General features: G+C 61.4%; 1 protein-coding gene across 4 annotated transcripts; it reads right to left on the bottom strand.

Moving 5' to 3' along the window:
* Positions 1–181: 181 nt before the first annotated feature.
* LOC127465827 (trafficking protein particle complex subunit 14-like) lies at positions 182–17,084 on the bottom strand. 4 transcript variants are annotated; one of them, XM_051776354.1, is made up of 11 exons: positions 14,399–17,079; positions 12,943–13,038; positions 11,374–11,506; positions 11,195–11,281; positions 10,284–10,404; positions 9,350–9,497; positions 8,156–8,238; positions 7,213–7,367; positions 4,464–4,600; positions 2,555–2,736; positions 182–1,138 (listed from the first exon to the last, which is right to left on the bottom strand). In XM_051776354.1, the coding sequence occupies exons 1-11, from the start codon at positions 14,846–14,848 to the stop codon at positions 985–987; spliced, it is 1,746 nt and encodes a 581-aa protein (XP_051632314.1). In that variant the 5' UTR covers positions 14,849–17,079; the 3' UTR covers positions 182–984. The 4 variants fall into 4 exon arrangements, with proteins under 4 accessions (XP_051632314.1, XP_051632316.1, XP_051632317.1 ...); XM_051776355.1 differs by lacking the exon at positions 182–1,138 and adding an exon at positions 1,473–1,572 and having other exon boundaries at positions 14,399–17,084; XM_051776356.1 differs by lacking the exons at positions 11,195–11,281; positions 11,374–11,506; positions 12,943–13,038; positions 14,399–17,079 and adding an exon at positions 11,017–11,028.
* Positions 17,085–17,826: the final 742 nt, after the last annotated feature.

Genomic DNA, 17,826 nt, shown 5'->3' with positions numbered 1-17,826 from the left:
TGGGAGGGGACAGTGGTGTGTCCCTTGTCACCTCGGGGGGGGGGGGTTTGGGACACACGAGTCCCCCCGGGGAGGTGACAGGAGGTGACAAAGCCCTTGAGGGGGGGTCCCCACCCCCGGTGACACCCCAGGACCCCCCAGGTGACCCCCCAGGACCCCTCAGGTGACCCCCCAGGACCCCTCAGGTGACATCCAGACCTTTATTAGACAATAAATACCCGCGACAGAGGTGCCACCCCCCCCTTGTCCCTTTGTCCCTTGTCCCCAACGCGGGGGTGGCACTGCCAGGACACCCTCCCCCCCCCCGAGGCCACCTCCCCATGTCCCCAAATGTCCCCAAATGTCCCCAAATCCTCCCCTCCCTCCCCAAAACGCGGGCGCAGCGCCGGGACCTGCCACAGGCTGCGTGTCCCCAACGTGTCCCCAAGTGTCCCCAAGCTTGGGGACATCCCCGTGTCCCCTCTGTCCCCTCCCTTGGCACCTCCAAGCAGCAGCTCCAGCCCCCCAGGGGGGTCCCTGGGCGGGTTTGGGACCCCCGGGGTGGCCTGTCCTCGATGTCCCCAAGCTTGGGGATGACCCCTGGTGTGTCCATAAGTGTCCCCAAGTGTCCCCAGGCTTGGGGACATCCCCGTGTCCCCTCTGTCCCCTCCCTTGGCACCTCCAAGCAGCAGCTCCAGCCCCCCAGGGGGGTCCCTGGGTGCGTTTGGGACCCCTGGGGTGGCACATCCTCGATGTCCCCAAGCTTGGGGACACTTGGGGACACTTTGGGGCACTTGGGGACACTTGGGGGTTGTCCCCAAGCTTGGGGACACTTGGGGACATCCCCGTGTCCCCTCTGTCCCCTCCCTTGGCACCTCCAAGCAGCAACTCCAGCCCCCCAGGGGGGTCCCTGGGCGGGTTTGGGACCCCCGGGGTGGCCGGTCCTCGCTGTCCCCGCTGTCCCTCGATGTCCCCCGATGTCCCCAGTGATGTCCCCAAGGTGTGTCACTGCACGGGTGCCACCACCAGGACCTTGCACTCCCTCTTGGCGATCTTGTCCAGGGCCAGCACCGACTTGTCGGGGGGCAGGTACAGGGGGCGGCCCACGGGGGACCCCACGGGGGGGGTGATGGCCCTGCGCTCCATCACACTGCCAGACCTGGGGACAATGGGGACATTGTCACCCCCCAGTGTCCCTGATGTCCATAATGACCCCCCAGTGTCCCCCCCAGTGTCCCCAGTGTCCCCACAGGGGGTGATGGCCCTGCGCTCCATCACACTGCCAGACCTGGGGACAGTGGGGACATTGTCACCCCCCAGTGTCCCCAGTGTGCCCCAGTCACCCCAGTGTCCCCCCCAGTGTCTCTAATGTCCATAATGACCCCCCAGTGTCCCCCCCAGTGTCCCCAGTGTCCCCACGGGGGTGATGGCCCTGCGCTCCATCACAGAGCCAGACCTGGGACAGAGGGGTGGCACTGTCACCTCCCAGTGTCCCCAGTGTGCCCCAGTCACCCCAGTGTCCCCAGTGTCCCCAATGTCCCCCCCAGTGTCCCCACAGGGGTGATGGCCCTGCGCTCCATCACACTGCCAGACCTGGGGACAACGGGGACACCAGGGTGGCACTGTCACCTCCCAGTGTCACCAGTGTGTCCCAGTGTCCCCCCCAGTGTCCCCAGTGTCCCAGTGTCCCTGATGTCCCCCCCAGTGTCCCTCATGTCCCCCCCAGTATCCCCAGTGTGTCCCAGTGTCCCCAGTGTCCCTCCCAGTGTCCCCAGTGTCCCTGATGTCCATAATGACCCCCCAGTGTCCCTGATGTCCCTCCCAGTGTCCCCTCCCAGTGCCCTCCCAGTATCTCCAGTGTTCCAAATCTCCCTCCCAGTGCCCTCCCAGTGCTCCCAGTATCCCCAGTGCCCACCCAGTGCCCTCCCAGTCTCCCCAGTGTCCCCATATCCCCTTTTCCTCTGTCCCCAGTATCCCCAGTGCCCTCCCAGTGCCCTCCCAGTTTGTCCCAGTTCCTCCCAGTACCTCATGAGGTGGCTGCGGGCGGGCTGCTGGTGGGAGAAGGACTGGGAGCGTCCCAGTCCGGCCACCAGTTCCCTCCCAGTATCTCCAGTATCCCCTCCCAGTATCCCTCCCAGTGCTCCCAGTACCCTCCCAGTGCCCTCCCAGTGCCCCCAGTGCCCTCCCAGTGCTCTCCCAGTATCCCCAGTGCTCCAAATCTCACTCCCAGTGCCATCCCAGTGCCCCTTTCTCTGTCCCCAGTGCTCCCAGTGCCCTCCCAGTGTCCCCAGTGCCCTCCCGGTGCCCTCCCGGTGCCCTCCCAGTGCTCCCAGTACCCTCCCAGTGCCCTCCCAGTGCCCTTCCAGTCTCCCCAGTGTCCCCATATCCCCTTTTCCTCTGTCCCCAGTGCTCCCAGTGCCCTCCCAGTGCTCCCAGTGCCCTCCCAGTGCCCTCCCAGTGCTCCCAGTGCCCTCCCAGTGCCCTCCCAGTATCCCCAGCATTCCAAATCTCCCTCCCAGTGCCCTCCCAGTGCCCTCCCGGTGCCCTCCCAGTTTGTCCCAGTTCCTCCCAGTACCTCATGAGGTGGCTGCGGGCGGGCTGCTGGTGGGAGAAGGACTGGGAGCGTCCCAGTCCGGCCACCAGTTCCCTCACGGCGGGGGAACTGGGGCTGCTCTTGCGGGACACCGGGCGGGGCTCGGGCGGGGCCGGGGCCAAACTGGCCGTGAACTGGAGCTTCAGCTTCATGTGCTGGGACAACTGGGAGGGGGGCAGGGGGGGCGGTCAGCACACTGGGAGGGCACTGGGAGCACTGGGAGGGCGATGGGGGGGTGCTGGGAGGGCACTGAGGGTACTGGGAGGGCACTGGGGGTACTGGGAGGGCGATGGGGGGGCACTGAGAGGGCACTGGGCGTACTGGGAGGGCACTGGGGGAGCACTGGGAGGGCACTGGGGGTACTGGGAGGGCACTGGGAGCACTGGGAGGGCAATGGGGGGGCACTGGGAGGGCACTGGGAGCACTGGGAGGGCGATGGGGGGGTGCTGGGAGGGCACTGGGGGTACTGGGAGGTCACTGGGAAGGCATTGGGGGTACTGGGAGAGCACTGGGAGGGCACTGGAAAGAGAAAGGGGCACTGGGAAGGCACTGGGGAGACTGGGAGGGCACTGGGAGGGCATTGGGGGTACTGGGAGGGCACTGGGGGTACTGGGAGGGGCACTGAGAGGACACCGGGGACAGTGGGAAGGCACTGGGGATATTGGGAGGGCACTGGGAGGGCACTGGGAGCACTGGGGGTAGAGAAACGGGCACTGGGAGAGCACTGGGGAGACTGGGAGGGCACTGGGATGGCTCCAGGGATACTGGGAGGGCACTGGGAGGGCACTGGGAGCACTGGGAGGGCGATGGGGGGGTGCTGGGAGGGCACTGGGGGTACTGGGAGGGCGATGGGGGAACTGGGAGGTCACTGGGAAGGCATTGGGGGTACTGGGAGGGCACTGGGAGGGCTCCAGGGATACTGGGAAGGCACTGGGGAGACTGGGAGGGTACGGGGAGGCCATTGGAGGTACTGGGAGGGCACTGGGAGCACTGGGAGGGCACTGGGGGTAAAGAAACGGGCACTGGGAGAGCACTGGGGATACTGGGAGGGCACTGGGAGGGCGTTGGGGGTACTGGGAGGGCACTGGGAGGGCACTGGGAGCACTGGGGGTAGAGAAACGGGCACTGGGAGAGCACTGGGGAGACTGGGAGGGTACGGGGAGGCCATTGGAGGTACTGGGAAGGCACTGGGAGCACTGGGAGGGCACTGGGGGTAAAGAAACGGGCACTGGGAGAGCACTGGGGATACTGGGAGGGCACTGGGAGGGCATTGGGGGTACTGGGAGGGCACTGGGAAGGCACTGGGGATAGAGAAACAGGCACTGGGAGGGCACTGGGGATACTGGGAGGGCACTGGGAGAGATATTTGGAACACTGGGGATACTGGGAGGGCGCTGGGAGGGCATTGGGGGTACTGGGAGGGCACTGGGGACAGAGGAAAAGGGGATATGGGGACACTGGGGATACTGGGAGGGCACTAGGGGGTACTGGGAGGACACTGGGGGATACTGGGAACACTGGGGGATACTGGGAACACTGGGAATACTGGGAGGATACTGGGAACACTGGTGTCACCTCGAAGAGCCCCTCCCGGAGCGCCTGGAATGGGGACACTGGGATTGGGAATGGGGACACTGGGGGGTACTGGGACAGGGAATGGGGACACTGGGGGATACTGGGAGGACACTGGGAACACTGGGGGGATACTGGGAACACTGGGAACACTGGTGTCACCTCGAAGAGCCCCTCCCGGAGCGCCTGGAATGGGGACACTGGGATTGGGAATGGGGACACTGGGGGGCACTGGGGGATACTGGAAGGACACTGGGGGATACTGGGAACACTGGGAACACTGGGGGGATACTGGGAACACTGGGAATGGTGTTGTCACCTCGAAGAGCCCCTCCCGGAGCGCCTGGAATGCCACCCGGATGGTCCTGGCGCTGCCCTTGCGGGAATATCCCAGGTTGGTGAGGGGGGTGTGGCACACGATGGAGTCCAGGGAGCCGGGCAGGGAAGGGGCTTTTCCTGGGAAATTTGGGAATTAAAGTGGGAATTAAAGTGGGAATTAATGGGGGAATGAATGTGGGGATTGTGGGAATGGGATCCCCCCCTCCGTGTCCCTGTCCCTGTCCCTGTTCCCACACGATGGAGTCCAGGGAGCCGGGAAGGGAAGGGGCTTTTCCTGAGAAATTTGGGAATTAAAGTGGGAATTAATTATAGGAATTGTGGGAATTCATGTGGGAATTCATTATAGGAATGTGGGAATTAATGTGGGAATTAATTATAGGAATGTGGGAATTAATGTGGGAATTAATGTGGGAATTAATTATAGGAATTGTGGGAATTAATGTGGGAATGAATGTGGGGATTGTGGGAATGGGATCCCCCCCTCCGTGTCCCTGTCCCTGTCCCTGTTCCCACACGATGGAGTCCAGGGAGCCAGGAAGGGAAGGGGCTTTTCCTGGGAATGTTGGGAATTAATGTGGGAATTAATTATAGGAATTGTGGGAATTAATGTGGGAATGAATGTGGGGATTGTGGGAATGGGATCCCCCCCGTGTCCCTGTCCCTGTCCCCACGTGATGGAGTCCGGGGAGCCGGGAAGGGAAGGGGCTTTTCCTGGGAATTTTGGGAATTAATGTGGGAATTAATGTGGGAATTAATTATAGGAATGTGGGAATTAATGTGGGAATTGTGGGAATGGGATCCCCCACACACATGATGGAGTCCAGGGAGCTGGGAAGGGACGGGGCTTTTCCTGGGAATTTTGGGAATTAATGTGGGAATTAATGTGGGAATTAATGTGGGAATTAATTATAGGAATGTGGGAATGAATGTGGGAATTAATGTGGGAATGAATGTGGGAATTGTGGGAATGGGATCCCCCACACACACGATGGAGTCCAGGGAGCCGGGAAGGGAAGGGGCTTTTCCTGGGAATTTTGGGGGAAATTTGGGAATTATGGGAATGCAGGAATGGTGGGAATTGTGGGAATTAATGGGGGAATTAATGTGGGAATTAATTATAGGAATGTGGGAATTAATGTGGGAATTAATGTGGGAAATAATGTAGAAATTAATGTAGGAATTAATGCAGGAATTAATGTGGGAATTATGTGAATGTAGGAACTAATTAATGTAGGAATTGTGAGAATTAATTGTAGGAATGTGGGAATTAATTAATGTGGAAATTATGGGAATTAATTAATGTGGGAATTTGGGAATGTGGGAATGATGGGAATATGGGAATTAATGTGGGAATTGTGGGAGTGGGATCCTCCCCATGTCCCCTCCCTGTCCCTGTCCCTGTCCCCCAATCCCCCCAATCCCCCCCAATGTCCCCAATTCCCCCGATGTCCCCAAATGTCCCCAATCCCTCCAATGTCCCCAATCCCCCCAATGTCCCCAATGTCCCCAATCCCCTCGAATGTCCCCAAATGTCCCCAATCTCCCACAACACCCCCAATGTCCCCAATCCCCCCCAATGTCCCCAATCCCCCCAACACCCCAAATGTCCCCAACCCCCCTGATGTCCCTGCTGTCCCCAAATGTCCCCACCAGTCTCAGGGGTCCAGACCAGCCTGACGGCCAGGAAGTCCCCAATGTCCCCAATCCCCTCCAACCCCCCCAAATGTCCCCAACCCCCCTGATGTCCCCAAATGTCCCCACCTGCCTCAGGGATCCAGACCAGCCTGACAGCCAGGAAGTCCCCAACGCCCCCAACCCCCCTAATTCCCCCCAATGTCCCCAATCCCCCCAAATCCCCCCCAAATGTCCCCACCTGTCTCAGGGGTCCAGACCAGCCTGACAGCCAGGAAGTCCCCAATGTCCCCAACACCCCAATCCCCCCAATGTCCCTGGACGTCCCCAATCCCCCCAATCCCCTCCAACCCCCCAATGTCCCCAATGTCCCCAATCCCCCAATGATGTCCCTGATGTCCCCACCAGTGTCGGGTGTCCAGACCAGCCTGACGGCCAGGAAGTCCCCAATGTCCCCAACATCCCCAATCCCCCCAATGTCCCTGGATGTCCCCAAATCCCCCCCAAATGTCCCCACCTGTCTCGGGGGTCCAGACCAGCCTGACGGCCAGGAAGTCCCCAATGTCCCCAACACCCCAAATGTCCCCAATCCCCCCAAATGTCCCCAATCCCCCAAATCCCCCCCAATGTCCCCAACCCCCCTGCTGTCCCCAAATGTCCCCACCTGTCTCAGGGGTCCAGACCAGCCTGACGGCCAGGAAGTCCCCAATGTCCCCAACATCCCCAATCCCCCCAATGTCCCTGGATGTCCCCAATCCCCCCAAATGTCCCCACCTGTCTCGGGGGTCCAGACCAGCCTGACGGCCAGGAAGTCCCCAACGTCCCCAATCCCCCCAATGTCCCTGGATGTCCCCAATCCCCCCAAATGTCCCCACCTGTCTCGGGGGTCCAGACCAGCCTGACAGCCAGGAAGTCCCCAACGTCCCCAATCCCCCCAATGTCCCTGGATGTCCCCAAATCCCCCCCAAATGTCCCCACCAGTCTCAGGGGTCCAGACCAGCCTGACGACCAGGAAGTCCCCAATGTCCCCAACATCCCCAATCCCCCCAATGTCCCTGGATGTCCCCAACCCCCCTGATGTCCCCAAATGTCCCCACCAGTCTCAGGGGTCCAGACCAGCCTGACGGCCAGGAAGTCCTGCAGCTCGTTGCGCAGGGTGTAGGTGACGGTGAAGCGGCGCCGCGCCGGCACCGGCGACTCGCACGTGGCCGTCATCACGAAACGGGGGCGCTCCAGCCGGATGCTGGGCAGCCTGGGGGGGACATTGGGGACATCAGGGACATCTTAGGGACATCGTGGGGACGTTGGGGACATCGTGGTGGCATCACAGGGACATCGTGGTGGCACCACCGGGGAGCCCCAGGGGAGCTGGTGAAGGTGGTGACATGGGGACAGTGATGGGACAGTGACATGGTGGCACCTCCAGGGGTGGCTCTGGGCAGCCAGGAGGGTCTGGGGACATTGGGGACATCGTGGGGACGTTGGGGACATCATGGGGACATCGTGGTGGCATCGTGGTGGCATCACCAGGGAGCCCTGTCTGAGCCCCAAGGAGGGGGTGACATGGGGACAGTGATGGGACAGTGATGGGACAGTGACATGGTGGCACCTCCAGGGGTGGCTCTGGGCAGCCAGGAGGGTCTGGGGACATCGGGGACATTGTGGGGACATCGTGGGGACACTTGGGGACATCGTGGTGGCACCACCAGGGAGCCCCAGGGGAGCTGGTAAAGGTGGTGACATGGGGACAGTAAGGGGACAATGATGGGACAATGACACAGTGGCACCTCCAGGGGTGGCTCTGGGCAGCCAGGAGGGTCTGGGGACATTGGGGACATCGTGGGGACATTGGGGACATCATGGGGACATCGTGGTGGCACCACCAGGGAGCCCCAGGGGAGCTACACAAAGCCCTGAGGAGGTGGTGACAAGGTGACAACGACATGACAACGACATGCCAGGGAGGTGACAGCGGTGCCACGGCTCAGAGGTGGCCCTGGGGACATTTTGGGACATCTGGGGACATTTGGGGCCACTCACCTGTAGTGGGTGTAGATGCTGCTGGTGAAGGGCAGCTTCGGCGTCGACCACTGCACCACGGCCACCAAGGGCACCTCCAGGCCCTGGGCAGGGGACAGAGGGGACACAGGTGCCACCCCGGGGTCCCCAAGTGTCCCCAAGGCCACCCTGGGGTCCCCAAGTGTCCCCAAAGCCACCCTGAGTGTCCCCAACCCCGAGGACACCCCAACCAGGGAGGGGGGTCTTGGTGTCCCCAGGACCCCTGGACGAGGCCTTTGACCCCTGACAATTGTCCCCAAGGCCACCCCCAGTGTCCCCAAGTGTCCCCAAAGCCACCCTGGGGTCCCCAAGTGTCCCCAAAGCCACCCTGGGGTCCCCAACCCCAAGGACACCCCAACCAAGGGAGGGTCTTGGTGTCACCAGGACCCCTGGACGAGGCCTTTGACCCCTGACAATTGTCCCCAAGGCCACCCCCGGTGTCCCCAAGTGTCCCCAAAGCCACCCTGGGGTCCCCAAAGCCACCCTGGTGTCCCCAACCCCAAGGACACCCCAACCAGGGAGGGGGTCTTGGTGTCCCCAGGACCCCTGGCTGAGGGTGGTGGCCCCTGACAATTGTCCCCAAGGCCACCCTCGGTGTCCCCAAGGCCACCCCCGGTGTCCCCAAGTGTCCCCAAGCCCTCTCTCAATGTCCCCAAATGTCCCCAACCCCAAGGACACCCCAACCAGGGGGGAGTTTTGGTGTCCCCAGGACCGGACGAAGCCCCTCGGACGAGGCCTTTGACCCCTGACAATTGTCCCCAAGGCCACCCCCAGTGTCCCCAAGGTCCTCTCAGTGTCCCCAAGGTCCTCTCAGTGTCCCCAAACCCACCCTGAGTGTCCCCAACCCCAAGGACACCCCAACCAGGGGAGTCTTGGCGTCCCCAGGACCGGACGAAGCCCCTCGGACAAGGCCTTTGACCCCTGACCATTGTCCCAAGGCCACCCCCGGTGTCCCCAAGGCCACCCCGGTGTCCCCAAGGTCCTCTCAGTGTCCCCAAGCCCTCCCTCAGTGTCCCCAAATGTCCCCAACCCCAAGGACACCCCAACCAGGGGAGTCTTGGCGTCCCCAGGACCGGACGAAGCCCCTCGGACGAGGCCTTTGACCCCTGACCATTGTCCCCAAGGCCACCCCCGGTGTCCCCAAGGCCACCCCGGTGTCCCCAGGTGTCCCCTCACCTCCTTGGCGTCCTCGGGGGGCCTCTCGGGGGCCTGGAGCTGGAAGAGGAAGTTGTGCTCCTCCAGGGCACTGAGGGCACAGGGACAGCCCGCACCCGCCCCGGACACGCGGCAGAACGCGCCCACGGGCACCTCCCCGGAGTGGTGGCTGTCAGAGGACAGGGGGACACCTCAGGGGACACCCCGAGGTCACCACACTGTCCCCAAGGTCACCACACTGTCCCCAAGGTTCCTACACTGTCCCCAAGGTGCCCACGGGCACCTCCCCGGAGTGGTGGCTGTCAGGGGACAGGAGGACACCTCAGGGACACCTCAGGGGACACCCCGAGGTCACCACACTGTCCCCAAGGTCCCCACACTGTCCCCAAGGTCACCACATTGTCCCCAAGGTCACCACACTGTCCCCAAGGTCACCACACTGTCCCCGAGGTCTCCACACTGTCCCCGAGGTCACCACATTGTCCCCAAGGTCTCCATGTTGTCCCCAAGGTCACCACACTGTCCCCAAGGTCTCCAGATTGTCCCCAAGGTCCCCCCATTGTCCCCAAGGTCACCACATTGTCCCCAAGGTCTCCACACTGTCCCCAAGGTCCCTATGTTGTCCCCAAAGTCTCCATATTGTCCCCAAAGTCTCCACACTGTCCCCAAGGTCCCCATGTTGTCCCCCAGGTCCCCTCCCATCCCTGATGTCACCACACTGTCCCCAAGGTCCCCCCATTGTCCCCAAGGTCCCCACACTGTCCCCAATTTCCCCTCCCACCCCTGATGTCACCACAGTGTCCCCAAGCTCCCCACACTGTCCCCAAGGTCCCCTTGGTCCCCTGCCATCCCCAAGCTCCCCACACTGTCCCCAAGGCCCCCTGGGTCCCCTGCCACCCCCTGATTGTCCCCAAACGTCCCCAAGGGCTGGGGTTTGGGGTTGGTGTCCCCTCACCAGACGTCGTCGACGAGCAGGACGGAGCCGTCGGGCATCACGGGCAGGTAGCTGGCGTTGAAGTTGGGCAGGATCTGCACATCCCACAGGGAAATCTCCTCCTGGGAGCTCCCATTCAGCACTGGGGGCACCAGGGGACATTTGGGGACATTGGGGACATCAGGGGGATGGGGAGGATTGGGGGGATTGGGGACATTGGGGACGTTGGGATTGGGGGATGTCGGGGCAGGATCTGCACATCCCACAGGGAAATCTCCTCCTGGGAGCTCCCATTCAGCACTGGGGGACACCAGGGGACATTTGGGGACACCAGGGGACATTGGGGACATGGGGGGGATTGGGGAGGATTGGAGGGATTGGGGACATTTGGGGACAATGGGGACATTTGGGGGAATTGGGGGACATTGGGGCTATTTGGGGGATTTGGGGACATTGGGGGAGACTGAGGACATTTGGGAGTACTTGGGGACATTGGGAATGTTCCCTCCTTGTCCCCCCATGTCCCTCTGCCCCCCCCCATGTCCCCAGATGTCCCCAAATGTCCCCCCTCACCTTTGAGCACCGTCAGGTCCTTCCCGGACACCGTCACCTGGTGACACCTCACCCCTTCCTCTCCCCCTGTCCCCTCCATGTCCCTCTGTCCTCCCCTTGTCCCCAAACGTCCCCAGATGTCCCCAAACATCCCCAGATGTCCCCAAATGTCCCCAAATATCCCCAGATGTCCCCCCCTGACCTTTGAGCACCGTCAGGTCCTTCCCGGACACCGTCACCTGGTGACACCTCACCCCTTCCTCTCCTCCTGTCCCCTCCATGTCCCCCTGTCCCCTCCATGTCCCTCTGTCCCTCCCACCTCCCCCATGTCCCCAAACGTCCCCAAACATCCCCAGATGTCCCCAAATGTCCCCCCTGACCTTTGAGCACCGTCAGGTACTTCCCGGACACCGTCACCTGCCGACAGCGGACCCTGGGCGGTGGCAGCACGGTCAGGAGGGTGCTCACTGGGGGGGACAAGGGGGTGGCACTCAGGGGACAACCCCAGAGACACCTCAGGGGGCGGTTTTGGGGACGTTTTTTGGGACAAAGTGCCCACCCTGCGCCTTGAAGGCCCCGCGGTGCTGGCGGAACACCTGGGCGGGGGCGCGGCCCTGGAGCAGCCGCAGGTAACCCCCCCCCTCCTGCAGCTCCGGAGGCTCCACGTCCCTCTGCCACACTGTCACCACGATCTGGGGACAAGGGACACTGTCACCATCCTCTGGGGACAGGGGACAGGTCAGGGGACACCTCAGGGGACACCTGAGAGCCACAGGTAACCCCCCTCCCCTCCTGCAGCTCCACGTCCCTCTGCCACACTGTCACCACGATCTGGGGACAAGGGACAGGTCAGGGGACAGGTCAGGGGACATTGTCACACTGTCACCATGATCTGGGGACAGGGGACAGGTCAGGGGACAGGTCAGGGGACACCTGAGAGTCACAGGTAACCCCCCCCCCCCTCCTGCAGCTCCGGAGGCTCCACGTCCCTCTGCCACACTGTCACCACGATCTGGGGACAAGGGACACCTCAGGGGACACCTCAGGGGACAACTGCCAGGACCCCCCCAGTGTCCCCAAGGTCCCCAAACTGTCCCCAAGGTCCCAAAAATTGTCCCCAAGGTCTCCTCCCCTTCCCAAGGACTCCTCCCCATTCCCAATGTCCCCAAATTGTCCCCAAGGTCCCCAAATTGTCCCCAAACTGTCCCCAAGTTCCCCTCCCATTCCCAATGTCCCACATTGTCCCCAAGGACTCCTCCCCATTCCCAAGGACTCCTCCCCATTCCCAAGGATTCCTTCCCATTCCCAAGGACTCTTACCATTCCCAATGTCCCCAAATTGTCCCCAAGGTCCCCAAATTGTCCCCAAACTGTCCCCTCCTCGTCCCCAAACTGTCCCCAAGGTCCCCAAATCATCCCCAAGGTCCCCAAAAATTGTCCCCAAGATCTCCTCCCCTTCCCAAGGATTCCTCCCATCATTCCCAAGGACTCCTCCCCTTCCCAAGGATTCCTCCCCTTCCCAAGGTCCCCAAACTGTCCCCAAACTGTCCCCAAAGTCCCCAAAAATTGTCCCCAAGGACTCCTCCCATTCCCAAGGATTCCTCCCATTCCCAAGAACTCCTCCCCTTCCCAAAGATTCCTCCCATCATTCCCAAGGACTCCTCCCCTTCTCAAAGTCCCCAAACTGTCCCCAAGGCCCCCAAACTGTCCCCAAATCGTCCCCAAAGTCCCCAAATTGTCCCCAAGGTCCCCAAATCATCCCCAAGGTCCCCCAAAATTGTCCCCAAGGACTCCTCCCCTTCCCAAGGATTCCTCCCATCATTCCCAAGGACTCCTCCCCTTCCCAAGGACTCTTCCCCTTCCCAAATTCCCCAAAGTGTCCCCAGACTGTCCCCAAATTGTCCCCAAGGCCCCCAAACTGTCCCCAAAGTCCCCCAAATTGTCCCCAAGGATTCTTCCCATTCCCAAGAACTCCTCCCATTCCCAAGGATTCCTCCCCTTCCCAAGGACTCCTCCCCTTCCCAAGGATTCTTCCCATTCCCAAGGTCCCCAAACTGTCCCCAAAGTGTCCCCAAAGTGTCCCCAAAGTGTCCCCAAGGTCCCCCCCCCCGTGCCCCGGCCGTGGCCACCTTGGCTTTGCCGGTTCCGGGCGGGAGCTTATCCAGGGAAACGGTGAGCGGGAAAATCACCTCGTCCGTGGCCACGATGGGATCCTCCACCGGGATCTGGGGGGGGGAAAACCCGGATCCAGCCCTATCCCGACATTCCCAACATTCCCAGGATTCCCGGTGTTTCAATTGGCACCCAGCCCAGCCCTGGAATCCCGGGTTTTCCCATTAGGAATGCCCAGAATTCCCGGAAAACCGGCGGCTCTGACACCTCCCCGCTCCTGGTTCCGTGTCCCCATTCCTGGTTCCATCCCTATCCCGACATTCCCAACATTCCCAATATTTCCAGTATCCCCTCTACCACCCATCCCAGTCCCAAGAATCCCAGATTTTTCCATCAGGAGCACCCGGAATTCCCGGAAAACCGGCGGCTCCGACACCTCCCCCTTCCCAGCTCTGTCTCTTCATTCCCAGCTCCATCCCTATCCCAACATTCCCAACATTCCCAACATTCCCAACCCTCCTTTTCTCACCCATCCCAGCCCCGGGACACTCCAAGAATCCCAAATTTTCCACCAGGAGCACCCGGAATTCCTGGAAAACCGGCGGCTCCGACACCTCCCCACTCCTGGTTCCGTGTCCCCATTCCCGGCTCCATCCCTATCCCGACATTCCCAACATTCCCAGGATTCCCAGTGTTTCAATTGGCACCCAGCCCAGCCTCAGAATCCCAGATTTTTCCATCAGGAATGCCCAGAATTCCCGGAAAACCGGCGGCTCCGACACCTCCCCCTTCCCAAATCCGTCTCCTCATTCCCAGCTCCATCCTTATCCCAACATTCCCAATATTCCAAATATTCCCAGTATCTCCTCTACCACCCATCCCGGCCCCAGGACACCCCAAGAATCCCAAATTTTCCATTGGGAACCCTCGGAATTCCCAAAAAACCACCTCCACCCCTTCCCACCTCCATCCCTATCCTGACATTCCCAACATTCCCAACATTCCCAACCCTCCTTTTCTCACCCATCCCAGCCCCGGGACGCTCCAAGAATCCCAAATTTTCCACCGGGAACACTCGGAATTCCCAAAAAACCACCGGCTCCCCCTTCCCACCTCCATTCCCAGTATTCCATTCCCAACATTCCCAACATTCCCAACATTCCCAGTGTTCCCTCTACCACCCATCCCACCCTCAGGACGCCCCAAGAATCCCAAATTTTCCACCGGGAACCCTCGGAATTCCCAAAAAACCACCTCCACCCCTTCCCACCTCCATCCCTATCCCGGCATTCCCGACATTCCCAATATTCCCAATATTCTCTCTATCCCCAGTCCCACCCCCGGGACACCCCAAGAATCCCAAATTTTCCACCGGGAACCCTCGGAATTCCCAAAAAACCACCTCCATCCCCTTCCCACCTCCATCCCTATCCCGGCATTCCCGACATTCCCGACATTCCCCCTGTCACCCACCCCGGCCCCGGGGCAGCCGGGGGGTCCCTTGCTGTGGGTCAGGAGCGCTCGGCATTCCCGGAAAACCGCGGGATCCTCCGGATTCTCCCCCTCGTCATTCCCAGCGTCCCCATCCCGAGGAATTCCCGAGGAATCCCCGGATCCGGATCCTCCCGGAGCCACCGTGGCCAAGGCGGACAACGAGGTGGCCAGTTCGGCCCAGGGGGTGCGGGGGGGGTTATTCCCGGAATTCCCAGAATTCCCGGGATTCCCGGCGCTCCCGGAATTCCCGGAATTCCCGGGATTCCCGGGGCGGCATCGGAGCACCAGGAGGAAGCGGACGGTCTCTCCCAGGTAGAGGTGATTCCGGCGGGGCAGGGCCCGGTACCCTCCGGATTCTCCCGCCAGGAATTCCCGGGGCGGGAAGGGCACGGCCGGGAAATACATGGAATAGTCGCACTGGGATTCCATGGGAATGCCGGGGATTGCCAGGGGGAACGGGGGGGGTTGGTCCCGGTGGGAATTTTGGGAATTCCAGGAGGAGGGAGGGGTTAATTCCAGAGGGAATTCCAGGGGGACTCCAGGGTTTGTCTCAGTGGGAATTTTGGGAATTCCAGGAGGAAGGAGGGGTTAATTCCAGATGGAATTCCAGGAGGAGAGGGGGGTTAATTCCAGAGGGAATTCCCAGGGAATGGGGGGGTTGATCCCAGGGGTTTTCCAAGTAGGAATTCTGGAATTCCAGGAGGAATTCCCAGGGAATGGGGGGGTTGATCCCCGGGTTGGTCCCGGTGGGAATTTTGGGAATTCCAGGAGGAATTCCCAGGGAATGGGGGGGTTGATCCTGGGGTTTGTCCCGGTGGGAATTTTGGGAATTCCAGGAGGAGAGGGGGGTTAATTCCAGAGGGAATTCCTGGGGAATGGGGGGGTTAAGGGAGGGAATTTTGGGAATTCCAGGGGGTTAATCCCTGGGAGGAGTGTTGGGAATTCCCAAGGAATGAGAGGGTTGATCCTGGGGTTGGTCCCAGAAGGAATATTGGGAATTCCAGGAGGAGAGGGGGGTTAATTCCAGAGGGAATTCCAGGAGGAGAGGGGGGTTAATTCCAGAGGGAATTCCCAGGGAATGGGGGGGTTGATCCCCGGGTTGGTCCCGGTGGGAATTTTGGGAATTCCAGGAGGAATTCCCAGGGAATGGGGGGATTAATCCTGGGGTTGGTCCCGGTGGGAATTTTGGGAATTCCAGGAGGAGAGGGGGGTCAATCCCGGGGTTTGTCCCGGAGGGAATGTCGGGGGGTTAATCCTTGGGAGGAGGGTTGGGAATTCCCAGGGAATGGGGGGGTTGATCCTGGGGTTGGTCCCGGTGGGAATTCTGGGAATTCCAGGGGGAAGGGAGGGTTAATTCCAGAGGGAATCCCAGGAATTCCAGGGGGAGGATCCCAGGGTCAATCCCAGGGGGAATCTCGGGAATTCCAGAGGGATCCCGGGGGGAGCATCCCAGGAATGCTGGGAGTGAATTCCAGGGGGAATCCCGGGAATTCCGGGGGTGGTAAAGGGGGAGATCCCAGGGGGAGAATCCTGGGAATATTTGGGGGGGAATCCTGGGAGGAATCCCGGAAATATTTGGGGGGATAAAGGGGGGAGATCCCAAGGGAACCGGGGGGGAAATCCTGGGAATTCCGGGACGGGGATAAAGGGGGATCTTGGGGGTTAATCCCAGCGGGAATTCCCGGGAATTCCAGAGGGGGGGTGTTAATCCCAGGGGGGAATCCCGGGAATCCTGAGGGGTTAATTCCAGAGGGGAGAATCCCGGGAATACTGGGGGGATACTGGGAATCCTGGGGGTTAATTCCAGGGGGAGAATCCCGGGAATACTGGGAATCCCGGGAATCCCGGGGGGTTAATTCCAGAGGGAAGAATCCCGGGAATACTGAGGGGGATAATGGGAATCCCGGGAATTCCGGGGGGTTAATTCCAGGGGGGAAAATCCCGGGAATACCGGGAAGGGAGGGGGGTCCCGGGGGATGGATCCAGAGGGTCCTGGGGGAGGTCCCGGGTCCGGTTCGGGGTTACCGGGGGGTCCCGGGGGCGGGTCCGGGTCCGGTTCGGGGTTACCGGGGGGGTCCCGGGTCGGGTTCGGGGTTACCGGGGGGTCCCGGGGGTGGTTGGACGGTCCCGGGGGTGGGTCCGGTGTTACCGGGGGGGTCCCGGGGGTGGGTCCGGGTCCGGTTCGGGGTTACCGGGGGGTCCCGGGGGTGGGTCCGGGTCGGGTTCGGGGTTACCGGGGGTGGGTCCGGGTCCGGTTCGGGGTTACCGGGGGGTCCCGGGGGTGGGTCCGGGTCGGGTTCGGGGTTACCGGGGGGTCCCGGGGGTGGTTGGACGGTCCCGGGGGTGGGTCCGGGTCCGGTCCGGTGTTACCGGGGGGGTCCCGGGGGTGGGTCCGGGTCCGGTTCGGGGTTACCGGGGGATCCCGGGGGTGGTTGGACGGTCCCGGGGGTGGGTCCGGGTCGGGTTCGGGGTTACCGGGGGGTCCCGGGGGTGGTTCGGGGGTCCCGGGGGGGGTCCCGGGGCCGGGCCGGGCCCACTCGGCGGTCCCGGGCGCGGCGCCGGGCGATGCGCATGCGCAGGGCGGCGGAATCGACGGCCGAGCGCACCGATGGCGGCCGCTCAGCAGAGCGCCGAGCGCGCGGATGCCCCGCCTCTTCCGCTCGAAGGGCCAATCACGTCTCGCCGAGGGCGGGGCTTCGCCTTTCCCGCCCTTACAAAGGAGTGATTGACAGCCGAGAGAACCCAATCAGTGACGCCCGTTGATTGATTGACAGCGCGGCCGACCAATGAGCGAGTGGTTTATTGCTATGGTTACAAGTCAACTGAGGCCTGAGGGGATCCCAAAATCCCGGGTTTTGGGGATCCCAAATTCCTGTTTTTTGGGTCTCAAAAGCCTGGTTTGGAGTGTCCCAAATCCCCGGATTTTTGGGTCCGAAATCCTTGGGTTTTGGGTCCCAAAATCCTTATTTTTGAGGGGTCCCAAATCCCTGATTTTTGGCTCCCAAATTCCCGGGTTTGGGTCCAAAAATTCCTGGGGTTTTTTTTGGGTCCCAAATTCCAATTTCTGGGGTCCTGTCCCAGGGAAACTGAGGCACGAAGTGATTCCAGAGGAGAAATCCCAAATTCCCACCGGGATTTCGGGGCGGTACCGTTTCTTTTCCAGGTAAATCGAGGCACAAAGTGATTCCAGAGGGGGAATCCCAAATTCCCACGGAGATTTGGGAATCGTACCGTTAATTTTCCACGTAAACTGAGCCACAGGAATGATTCCAGAGGAAAATTCCCAATTCCCAGAGGGAGATTCCCCCCCACACTTTGGGATTTTGGGATCGGTACCGATCCCCAATTCCCAGTGGACAATTCCAGAGGGCAATTCTCCTTTAAATCCGCTGGGAATTAGGGGCAGA

Source organism: Manacus candei, unplaced genomic scaffold, assembly GCF_025592945.1.
Source record: "Manacus candei isolate 608988 ecotype Guabito, Panama unplaced genomic scaffold, ASM2559294v1 h1tg000500l, whole genome shotgun sequence".
In the NCBI taxonomy this organism is placed as follows: domain Eukaryota; kingdom Metazoa; phylum Chordata; class Aves; order Passeriformes; family Pipridae; genus Manacus; species Manacus candei.
Note: the sequence above shows the minus strand (reverse complement) of the source record. Positions and strands in the feature narration are given on the sequence as shown.

Coding starts and splice junctions, on each gene's coding strand:
- LOC127465827 (XM_051776354.1), bottom strand. CDS start 14,848: ATGGAATCCCAGTGCGACTATTCCATGTATTTCCCGGCCGTGCCCTTC. Junction 9,498..10,283: donor CTGCTCGTCGACGACGTCTG/GTGAGGGGACAC, acceptor GTCCTCTGACAG/CCACCACTCCGGGGAGGTGC. Junction 1,139..2,554: donor GCCCGCAGCCACCTCATGAG/GTACTGGGAGGA, acceptor CATTGTCCCCAG/GTCTGGCAGTGTGATGGAGC.